At 35.7% G+C, this 12,640-nt stretch overlaps 1 protein-coding gene across 1 annotated transcript in view; it reads right to left on the bottom strand.

The window, feature by feature from the left end:
* Positions 1-12,640, bottom strand: part of NRK (Nik related kinase) — a 143,609-nt gene that overhangs the window by 40,097 nt on the left and 90,872 nt on the right. The window contains exons 12-16 of the mRNA XM_055337442.1: positions 11,777-11,840; positions 10,190-11,357; positions 7,166-7,267; positions 4,358-4,416; positions 2,207-2,301 (exon numbers count right to left, since the gene is read on the bottom strand). Coding sequence (XP_055193417.1) covers positions 2,207-2,301; positions 4,358-4,416; positions 7,166-7,267; positions 10,190-11,357; positions 11,777-11,840 — 1,488 coding nt within the window. The remainder of the gene's footprint in view (positions 1-2,206; positions 2,302-4,357; positions 4,417-7,165; positions 7,268-10,189; positions 11,358-11,776; positions 11,841-12,640) is intronic.

Raw genomic sequence — 12,640 nt, 5'->3', positions numbered from 1 at the left:
AAAAAAAAGATAAGAAGCTTTTGCACAGCAAAGGATACAGTCAACAAAACTCAAAGACAACCTACAGAATGGGAGAAGATATTTGCAAATGACATATCTGATAAAGGGCTAGTATCCAAGATCTATAAAGAACTTATTAAACTGAAAACCAAAGAAACAAACAATCCAATCATGAAATGGGCGAAAAACATGAACAGAAATCTCACAGAGGAAGACATAGACATGGCCAACAAGCACATGAGAAAATGCTCTGCATCAGTTGCCATAAGGGAACTACAAATCAAAAGCACAATGAGATACCACCTCACACCAGTGAGAATGGGGAAAATTTACAAGACAGGAAACAACAAATGTTGGGGAGGATGTGGAGAAAGGGGAACCCTCTTGTACTGTTGGTAGTAATGTGAACTTTTTTTTAAAGATTTTATTTATTTATTCATGAGAGACACAGAGAGAGAGGTAGAGACACAGGCAGAGGGAGAAGCAGGCACCATACAGGGAACCTGATGTAGGATTCAATCCTGGAACTCCAGGATCACACCCTGGGCCGAAGGCAGACGCTCAACCACTGAGCCACCCAGGGATCCCAGTAATGTGAACTTTTATAGTCATTCTGAAAAACTGTGTGGAGCTCCTCAAAGAGTTAAAAATAAAACTACCCTACGACCCAGCAATTGCACTGCTGGGGATTTACCCCAAAGATACCGATGCAGTGAAACGCCAGGATACCCGCACCCCAATGTTTATAGCAGCAACGTCCACACTAGCCGAATTGTGAAAGGAGCCTCAGTGTCCATATCTTCTTTATCCATTCATCTTTCCATCGAAAGATGGATATATCCATACCACATCTTCTTTTGAACTAGAGGGTATTATGCTGAATGAAGTCAATCGGAGAAGGACAAACATTATATGGTCTCATTCATTCAGGGAATATAAAAAATTGTGAAAAAGATTATAGGGGAAAGGAGAGAAAATGAGTGGGAAAATATCAGAGAGGGTGACAGAACAGGAGAGACTCCTAACTCTGGTAATGAACAAGGGGTATTGGAAGGGGAGGTGGGGGGATGGGATGACTGGGTGATGGGCACCGAGGGGGTCACTTGATGGGATGAGCAGTAGGTGTTATATGTGGGCAAATTGAACTCCAATAAAAAAATATACAAAAAAAATTCTTCCATTATCTGAGTTTCCTAAGGAGATTTTAAGTTCAGATTTTTTTTAAATTTTTATTTATTTATGATAGTCACAGAGAGAGAGAGAGAGAGAGAGAGAGAGAGAGAGAGAGGCAGAGACACAGACAGAGGGAGAAGCAGGCTCCATGCACCGGGAGCCCGATATGGGATTCGATCCCGGGTCTCCAGGATCGCGCCCTGGGCCAAAGGCAGGCGCCAAACCGCTGCGCCACCCAGGGATCCTAAGTTCAGATCTTTGAAAAATATTTATTTTGATACAGTACACCTATATATATTTTTTTATTATTAACACTTTAATAAAATCTGCGTTCTACATTTTTACAGATGACTTGAGGACTCATTCAGGCATTTTGTCCTTGCTGAACTTACTTAGATTGCATAAAAATATGCAATGCCAGATTTTATAACCTAAGGCAGAACTTTTGGCTTTATTTCAGTATTTCACAAATCTACAATTCATTTAAACTCTCAAAAGTATATCATAACCACTTTTTGAAATTAATATTACCAATTGATAAATTATTTTCTATGATTGTTATTAGTTTTTCATGTATTTTGATCAAAAACTTTGATTTGTAACATTTAGGGATATTTATGAGATACTGTATATATTTATTTTGGGGTGGTGAAATAACAAATTGATAAATAACAATAAATAACATGTGCCCACAACTACTCCATCTAATATTTGAATATTTTAAGGTCTGCTTATAAATTTTAGCCTGTTAGAAACGCTTCTCCCAGGTTCCTTTCCCATATTTTTTCCACATGGTACAGAAATTAAAGTCGGCACCCCTACCTCCCTAGACCCGTTTTTAACTACTACCCAACTTAAAGGTCACCTCCGACCATGCTATTGCCAAATTCAATGGCCTCCTGGTTTTAATTTTACATTGGCTTCTCTAATACTTGATTCATTCTTTCTCGAAATTCTTTTTTCTCTTCTGCAATACAAACAGTTAAACATTATCTCTGCGTTTTGACTGTGTAAACTTTGTGCTTTGTATCACCTGACGCCGCTGGGCAATTCTGAGGATTTTGTGAACTCCTTTGTCTGATGTCAGTGGGCTTCTGAGCTTGTTCCAAAACAGACTGCTGAGGAACACTAAATGAAAAGACATAAAAGCATATGCCATGTCCTAATATTCATAAAGGGAATGTACAGCTCAATATCAAGACCAACCAAAAATTTTAAGTATATTGGTATATATCAAATAAAAAGCAGTAGAACTTAAGTAATATTTTCAAATTTCCTTTTTTTCCACAAATATGCTATTTTATCTAGAACAGAAAAACAATTTCCAATATATAAATAAAATGTTTCCATATAGTATACATTTCCTTCACATATAATATTTAATTTCAAAAATTCAATAAACTTTATTTAAGGTAATATTGATATTATTATATACTTAGTAACACAGTGATAAACATAACTTTATAGTCTATGTGTGGATTTTAACAAGATAAAAAGTTGTTATTGTTATGTCCTATATTATCATCCCGATTTGGCATTTGAATTTTTAATGACCTATTCCTGATTTAGATAGATGGATGGACATACAATTAGGCCACTTCATTTTTTAATTTTCAAATTCAGGGAATATTTAGAAAGCTGTTTTCGATTGGTGCTGCTAAATTTCATGTCACTTCGGAATTTCTATAAGAAGGACTCTGGTTATTGATCTAGGCCTAGAACAGTCAAGAGTCTTTTCTATGACTCCAAATTTCAGGAAAGACTCAAGTTTTATTTAACTTTATAAATTCAACTATATTTAAAGTTAATATATTTGCTATTCATAAATTCAAAAATCTTTTTATAATGGGAATATCCAAATCTAGTTTAACAACATTAATTTTTGTATATGGTATTTTATTTAAGACATATTCCATGATACTAAAAAAAGATACACAAAATTAAACTGGTTTCTCCTTTTGTGGTAAGAAGGACCATGAGAACTCATCACTGAATTCAGAGAAGAGAGAAATTCCTAATCTTGCTTTCTTTTTTTCCCAAGATTCCTGCACATAAGTTAAATCTAAGGACATACATATGTGGTGTCTTAAATAATAATGAGGTAGGAAAAAACAAATAAATAAAAATAAATAATAATGCGGTAGGAATATATATACTACATACTATCAACTCTTTGCAGTCTGACCATGCTGTCCAGTATCTTGAATACAGTAGGTGCTCAATAAATATTTAGTGAATGAATATAGGCTAAGGTCTCTTCATTATAATTTGGAGTTGGAAGGGGTATGATTTTCAAGGAAAATCTACGTTAAAATTTAGCTTTCAGGGGCATCTAGGTGGTACAGTCATTTAAGACTCCGACTCTTGGTTTCAGCCCTGGTTGTGATCTCAGGGCTCGTGAGATTGAGCCCCAAGTTGTTCGGTTCTGTGCTCAGCATGGAGTCTGCTTCAGATTCTCTTTCCCTCTCCCTCTGCCTCTCCTGCTCATGCTCAATCTCTCTCCAAATTAAATAAATCTTTAAATAAGTAAATTTAGCTTTCAAATATAGCACTTTGCATATAACATCTAAAATATGAATATGATCTTTGAAAATTACTGAAGATCACTGATATTTCAGAGATAAAAATATAGTTACTGGTATAAAATATCATTGGCATAATAATGAGCTTTAGATTTGATTTTTCCAATAGGTCATTTCAAGCTTGTCCATTCCATGGCATTAGCTTCTAAAGTTAGGAATTGTGTGTGTACCTTTTGTGTGTGTGTGTGTTTGTGTGTACTTTAATATGTAGTTCATATACATGAGATACATGATGTACTACATGATAAAATGTATAATTGAAGTTACATGATATATGCGAAGTTTCACATCTTTTTATTATCAAGTACTAATTGAACACCATCAGAGAATTCATTGCCATTTCTTTTATTAAATTGTGGATCTTGTTGGCTAATTGTTAGACTAAATGACACTGAGACTGCAGTATGCCCAGATATAAAATATCTAGTTAATGCATTGCTCTAGTTAAGGTTTTAGAGGCCGATGATATCACTAATGACGATGTTTTTATTAATAGTTTAGTTTTGACTTTACACAAAAGTTGGTGTCAAATAAATGTGCTTGAACTCTCCACATGATAGTAAACTGTGAGTAATTTGAATATAGAAATCAGAGACACATACTTTGAAGAGAACTTGACACGTTGTGCACAGTCCTGATTATAAGTAGATCTCTCTTGAACCTTAAAGACAATGTGATACTTTGGTAAAAAAATATATATCATAAATTCTTTTCAGTTATTAATTCATGAGAAAAATTCCTTTCTTCACATAGAGATATTTTTACTAAAAATCCAACTTATGAAATCTGATTTTCATAACTAGATTCTGTTCCCATAATTACTTATAGTATAACATTAGAACTGCTTAACCATAATTTCTGATGGTATTCTTGAATTTTAGTATAATAACAGATCCTGAAAATTATATCATCAAGCACCCTAATTCTATTATTAAGGAACCTGTACCCCAGAGAGGAAAAATCACGTTTCTAAGAATTTCACATCAAGTTACACAATATCTATAATTGGAATGTAGGTTCCCTAACTTCTAATTCAGTGTTCTTTCTCTGTTTTCATGTTATTTTTATATCAAGTCCAAATTTCTTACTCTGAATTTGAGCCCAAACTTCTCACTCACTCACCCTTTTAAGCTAACCCTAGATTTTCAAAAGTAGTAACACACACACAAACACACATGCATCATTAAAATCTTTCAAGTGTCAGAAGTGTCCCACCTTCAAGAAAGTATGTTGTTTCCAATTTGCAATTGGACTGTAATGTCATAACCAGTGTTCCAATACTTTTTCAGTTCTAAATGAATTAATTTGGTTTCTATTATTAATTCATCAAATGCAGCAAAATACTTGAGAAAGAGCACATATAATGAGCCAGCATCCCTTAGTGAGGCAGAGTTATTTTCTGCCAACATTAGTAGATAGGACCATGTAGTGTTGTCTTGCCTTATTTAGTTTCATATCATTAGGTTTCTACTTAAAATAATTCTTAGCTAACCAAAAAAATAGGTTATTCTGACATTCAACAAGGCAGTCATACTACTTTAGAAGGAAAAAATTAAACATGTTATACTTTTTAAAAATCTAGCATTTTCATGCTGATAAAGTTACTCTATAATTTCTAGAAACTATACTAACTTCACTACATTATTTTCTATGTAATAACTTATTAAGGTTGCCTTTAAACTCCAACAGACAGATGGTAAGAAATGAAAAATGATAATTGTTCACGTTTTGTTAGTGAGTGCTTCCAAATGTAACCAGATGTTTGGCAGTATGCATGATAAATCTGACTTCTTTCACATTTGATTCTGGTAACTAGTATCATATTGACCCAGTCTAGGCCTCTTGGTTCATGAAACTGATCTCAGGAACTAGTAAACTAGAGGCCAGGATTACTCAGAAAATATAAAGGCCAAAAATAAGAAGAGCTAATGCATGAAATGAACTGGCTGTATTTGGTCCAAAAAAATGGGAAGATGATTAGTAAGAATAGCATATATAAGGCAAATGATGCATTCCAAACCAATCAGATACAACCCATTATATTTCCTGCTTAAAGACACATACTTAAGGTAATAATTATTATCTGAGGGTAGGAGTAAAGCCATAATTTAATAATGCAGAGAGGGAGACATAAGGTTTTTCGTAAGTAAATAATACAATCCAGCTTATGTTCCTTCTGCCAGTGGTTAGTATTTATAAAGCAATACTCTGTTATTCATTTCAAAGGACCATTAGTATCAAAAGTAACATATTTTAAAAGTATAATTATCCATGAAAGACATCATAGTGAACTATTCTGAAGCATCTAGAAGAGAAAAATCTAGTGATCTGGGGCCCTTGTGCTGATTAAGAACAACAATGAGACTCCTGACCCACTATTAGTAAGGCAATAAGTCAACCTGGATATGAGAACTGACTTGATTATTCCTATAAGTGTTAAAAAATACCACAGATTAAATAACCCAGATCCTTTCATAAACTACATCCCAAAACAATGCCCAAGTGTTCTGTGGGCAATATTTTTACTTAAAAGAATGACAAGACAAACTATGATTATTCAATTTGGGTATTTGGCAGCCATTTTATTTAAAATCATGAAGTTAGCCTCGCAATTCAAGGAAAAAGCAACTGACGTTATTAGCAATGATAAAACTGAGCTGTGGAGTGAAAATTAAAATTTTAAATGTTTTATCTGTTGCATGCACATGACTTATCAATAATCATTTTCCTGATGAAATTGGTGACATTAACAAATGCTGTTTATTTGATGCTGTATAATGAAATGTGTAAATATTTGGAAAGATCTACATATACACTGAATCAATATTTTCCAAATGATCAATGTATGAAGATACAAAATTGTGCATGAGCAAGACATCTATTCATAGTATACAAGAGAACAATGGATTTTAATACTTCTAAATACCTAAAATTTCACTGATAGGGTTTTAAATTCCACTTATGTAGTTTTGGTGTACTATCAAAGAATATACACAATTATCTGAAAAAGCTATGAAAATTCTCCATTCCTAACTACTTGTATGTGAGAAGCCACCTTTTATTCATATACTTAAACCTAGAAATATGGCAACAAACTGAATGCAGGAGCAGATATGAGAATCCAGTTGTTTTCCATTAAGCAAAATAGAAAATAGTTATTTTTATTAAAATTTTGTGTCTTATGTCAACATGTAATACTTTTATTTTCTTTTAAATAAATTAATAAATATTTTAAATTTTTTATTTTAATTTCTGATTCAGTAAATATTGAGTGACACAATTTACATAAACAAAAGATCTTTGGGGTCTTCGATGTTTAAGAGTGTAAAGGTAACCTAAGACCAAAAAGTTTAAGAACCACTGTTCTCAGCACTTATTAATGTCACAGCAACTCATACTGAGAAACTTACCTCTTTAGGATTTGGAATGTATGGTTGCAATGGCTCTATTTGGACTTCAGCTTGAATTGAATGAAATACTTCATCATTGTCTGATGATTCATCTTCTTTGTCCTTTGAAACAAAAAGGAAGATAGATATCTTAGTTGTTAAAATGCAAATGATAAGAGTAACTCTATACTCACAATGTATAATTTAAAAGATTAGTTTTCAAATATTAAAAATGATTTAAACCAGTAGCTGCTAATAGTTTTTGGTTGTGGATTCCCTTTAGAATCTGAAGAGATTCTAACTGCATATAGACACACATGTCTGTATATATATATATATATATATATATATATATATATATATATTTAAGATTTATTTATTTATTTATTTATTTATGAGAGAGAGAGAGAGAGAGAGAGAGAGAGAGAGAGAGAGAGGCAGAGACACAGGAGGAGGGAGAAGCAGGCTCCGTGCCGGGAGCCCGACGTGGGACTCGATCCTGGGACTCCAGGATCACGCCCTGGGCCAAAGGCAGGCGCCAAACCGCTGAGCCACCCAGGGATTCCCATGTCTGCATATATTTTTAAGGGGATCACTGACCACCTGCATCAATCTATTAGGCCCAGATTAAGAATCTCTGGTTTAAAGCTTAATTCATAACCCCAAACTGTCACAGTTTGTAGGCAGTTTGGTCATTCTGTATCATGGAAGATCTGTAATACAGCAGTATAAATATTTCTCACTAATTGAGCTCTAGGAGTTTGGGAAAGTTTCTGTTCTCACATTTAAGCCAGTCAGTATTATTTCTTCAACTCAAAGAGAGTAATGAAAATGAGTTTTCTTTCCCTTGGTTAGATGAAGAATTCACATTCATCTCTAAATGCTAATACATTTTTAGATATTCAAAAGATCTATGACTTTGAGTTAGTATCAATTATTTGTTGTATCTTTCTTTAAAAATCACATATAAATATATGAATGCCTGTGCAAGATCCTGGGGTCATGGGATTGGCAACCATTATTTATTGACTTTTTCTTCCACTTTAGAATGATTTCTCAGATGTATATTTAAAACACTGAATGAGGGATCCCTGGGTGGCGCAGCGGTTTGGCACCTGCCTTTGGCCCAGGGCGCGATCCTGGAGACCCGGGATCGAATCCCATGTTGGGCTCCCGGTGCATGGAGCCTGCTTCTCCCTCTGCCTGTGTCTCTGCCTCTCTGTGTGTGTGTGTGTGTGACTATCATAAATAAATAAAAATTTATTAAAAAAATAAAAAAATAAAAAAATAAAACACTGAATGACAATAGCATGTGTCATGTTACCAGTGCTATGAGTCTTTTGTTTTTATTTTACTTATTTTTACATTTTTAAAATTTAAATTCAATTTGCCAGCATATAACATTCAGTGCTTATTCCATTAAGTGCCCTCCTCATTGCCTGTCACCCAGTTACCCCATCCCACCCCTCACCTCCCCTTCCACAGCCCTTAGTTTGTTTCCCAGAGTTAGAGGAGTCTCTCATGATTTGTCTCCCTCTCTAATTTTTCCCACTCAGTTCCCCTCCTTGAGTCTTGCAGGGATGCATAGCGAGTCTTTTTCAGAAATGCAAAACCCATTAGATTTGTTACTAGTGCTCATTGATATTGATCACTAGCATTTTAGATGCCTTAATTCCAGGCAAATATCACCATTCTAGACTCATACCTCCATTTCTCTACATGGTTTCTTTCTCTTCCTATCTCCCCCTTTATTGGGAGTAGACATCCATTTACCCTTTTGGGCCTTTCTTTGCTTGTTGCTTTTCCCTTTTCTCAAGTTAAACGTGTTAGGGAAATAACACTCATTTAATTGGCTCAATGGACAAACCAAATAAGTCACTTATCCAGACGTTCAGACAAGATACATTTGTAATTACTACACTAGTTATTATTAGATAAATGGATGTTGACACCAGCGTTTAATTTAGGATTCCTTTATGTAAGTGGATGCTGTGCAGTATAAGAAAACAACTGCTCTCCTAATCCTGTTGACCTCCTTAATTTGCATATGAGGCCCACAAACTCTTCATTGTGACATTAGATCTGCCAGATTGAATTAATCAACTCCAGCCAAATTATATTCACTTATATTAGAAAATTTGAAAGAATGAAGTTTTGACTATTCCAAAGTAAGATAAAGATATTAACATACTGCATTTCAAAAGAGTGCAGAGAGGAATTTGTAACCTGTGTCATGTTCTAGGGAGACACTTCATAAATTAATTATGTAGGGATCCCTGGGTGGCGCAGCGGTTTGGCGCCTGCCTTTGGCCCAGGGCGCGATCCTGGAGACCCAGGATCGAATCCCAGGTCAGGCTTCCGGTGCATGGAGCCTGCTTCTCCCTCTGCCTGTGTCTCTGCCTCTCTCTCTGTGTGTGTGACTATCATGAATAAATAAAAAATTTTAAAAAAAGATTTTAAAAAAATAAATTATGTAAAATGGTGGAAAATTAGTAAGACAAGTCATACATATAGGAAATACAAAATGTTTTGGAAACTGCTTTTCCATTCCATTTTAACCTTGATCTAAACATCCTGAAATTAAAAAAAATTAGTATAATTCACTTAAATAGCATAGTTCAGCATTCTATGAAAAGAAAGACTAATTAACTTAGAGGTTAGGAGAACAAAACCAAAGTCGTTTTTGTGTTTATTTTAAATGAATTATATTTGAAATGTTGAACTATGACAGTAATTTTCAAAGATACAAAATAGTAATTTTAAATATCCATATGATGTCTGTTTATTGGTTAATAATTAAAGCTCTATCTCTACAAAGATATTAAGCAATTACCTGGATCATTCAAGCAAATTTTCCATTCTCAAATTTAGTCATAATTATCTGGAAATTTTAAGATACGTTATTTGAAATATAAATTATTAAGTTAATACTCTCTCAGGCACAAGGACGGTTTCTTTCATTTGGTTTTACAAAGGGAAACTGGAGCCTGAACTAGCATGTTTTCTCTGCATATTTGGTTCAGTAAAAATATAAGAAACTCTTACATTTGCAACTTGTCTCAATTCTTCCTCATGCTGATTAAAGATATCCTCCCATCTGCGCTGGCGCCTTCGCCTGCAGGCTTCTACATCTGAGAGCTCCAAGTCTTCAGGTCTCCGCGATACCTTTGCCCGGAACCTCTTTGGTGATAGTCTTTTTGCCAATGCCTGCCTTAGACTAGACACTTTTGATTTTTTCTTCCTTGCCTGTTCTGGTTGGGAGTAAAACATGTTTGAAGACAGGTTTTCCATCAAGGTTTGCAGTGGACCAAGTGGCTTTGAGTTATGTGAGTTTGGTGCTCGAAGTAAATCTCTTGATAGTCCCTCTATCAGTTCTTGAACTGAGCCCACTGCCTGTGGGGGCTCTAGTGCCCAGGCCTGTGCCTGAGCTGACCCTTCAGTTTGCCCCTTGACTGGAATGAGTACCTGAGTATCCAAATGTAGTGGCAAGAGCACATGGTGGTTCTGTGACAGGAGGGGCAGGAACACCTGAGCATGTACTCGTAATGACTCAGGTTGCTCTGCCTCAGTCTCTGCCTGTGTGGGCTCAGCAGCCTGTTCCTGTACCTCTGGCTGTTCAGGTACCTGGTTCAGCTCCAGCTGCTGTTCAGGTACCTGGTTCTGCCTCTGGTGCTGTTCAGGGGCCTGACCCTGCCTTTGTTGTTGTTCAGGTACCTGATCTTGCCTCTGAAATTCCTCTGGCACCTGGTCCAAATCCTGTGGCTCTTCTGATGTCTGGGGCTGAGCCTGAGCCTGCTGCTCTTTTGGGACCTGGGACTGTACCTGTAGAGGCCTAGGTACCTTAACCTGAGCCTGTAGTGGCATGAGCATCCAGGCTGCCCTCCGGAGTCGTGGAGGTGCCTTAATCTGCATCTGTAGGGGCCTAGATGCCTTAGCCTTAACCTGAGCCTGTAGTGGCATAAACACCCGAGCTGCCCCTTGAAGCCGCTGAGGTGCCTGGGCTTGCCCCTGTAGAGGCCTAGGTGCATTGTCCTGAGCCTGTAGTGGCATGAACACCCTGGCTGCTCCCTGTAGATGCTGAAGTGCCTGGACCTGTGGCTCTTCTCGATCAGGTAACCACCTTGGCTGAGAGGGTTCTCCATGCAGAACTCTAAGTGGTCTGCATCTACTGCTGGTTGGCAGTCTCAGAAGCTCATGAGTACAAGAAGGTCCTCTAGAAATAAACATACAAATGATTGCTATAAAGTAAAAATTGTCAGTGGAGTGAAACCACTCAGGGGAAATGCTTTTATTTTAAAAAATGGACATTTTCTGCAATAAAGATATTTTAAATTAATCTTTCTTGAATCATTCATATAATGTCTGCAATCGTTTTTGTATTACTAATATACTAAATATTAATTATCTAATAATCTACTTGATCATTTTATTGCCAGAAATTAAATAATCTTTGAGTAGTAATAAAAATGTATCCTCAACATTTCCACTCAAATATCTTTTGAAAATACAGAGAGCTGTTATTTGTTGTATCAGAAAGGATTAAGCTCTTCTGAGTCAAATGCAACAGTACAGAATCAACTGTCTTACATAAATTGCTAACAACAAATTATATAAATAATTTATCTAACACACCTGAATCTTCTCATGGTGTACTGTTCCTTAATAGCTTCTTCTCTTTCAAAGACCAGAGGTATTCCTTTTTATAAAAGAGACAAAAATAGATAAAAATCAGCAGGGATTAAAGTAATCTACCTTAGTGAATTTTAACCCTTTAATGCTCAGAATTTCAAATGAATTTACAAGGACATGAAGGTAAACCTTCAAATCACACTTGGTTGGTAATATAGACAATAATCCTAGTTTCTAGGCCCACTTTTGCAGCATAGTGAAGCCATTCCATACAGACTAATTTCTCTGGGCACAAGAAAGGGAATTTAGTAATTTGGTTGCTGCAAACTAAAGAGAAATAATCAAGAAAGACAAAGGGAGAAAGGAACGAGAGAAACTCTATAGGTGGTTGTTGAGCATGGCTTAAAGGTGTGCCATCTAGAAGTAAGGACTTTATGGCTTGGGCCCACCCTATCTTTGTTCCTTTCAATGAGGACCTTTGAAAATGAGGATCAGGATCTTTGGTCTTTCCAATGGGAAGGTAAAAATCTAAATTCTAGATTTTGCATTTAAGATATTCAACATGTTCAGCTTTTCTCATTTCAGCTGTTCTGTGCTGAAATATAGAAGCTTACAAACAAGACTTTTCTTTTGATTTTCCTAAATAAAAGTGTTTAGATCAACTGTATTTACAGCTATGTAATCCCCACATAAATGTGACTTTTCCTAGAGGTAACATTCTGGAAGTCTCGCAACTCTGGAAATTAGCAAATTCTCACATAGAAATGAGGTCCTCCTGTACCCATTTGAGACTGGCTGGCTTTTGTGATGTTGGGCCAGTGAATTTTCTACCATGGTTAAATAAATTGATTTCTGCTGCTTCTCACT

Source organism: Nyctereutes procyonoides, unplaced genomic scaffold (genome assembly GCF_905146905.1).
Source record: "Nyctereutes procyonoides isolate TBG_1078 unplaced genomic scaffold, NYPRO_anot_genome, whole genome shotgun sequence".
NCBI lineage: Eukaryota > Metazoa > Chordata > Mammalia > Carnivora > Canidae > Nyctereutes > Nyctereutes procyonoides.
Note: the sequence above shows the minus strand (reverse complement) of the source record. Positions and strands in the feature narration are given on the sequence as shown.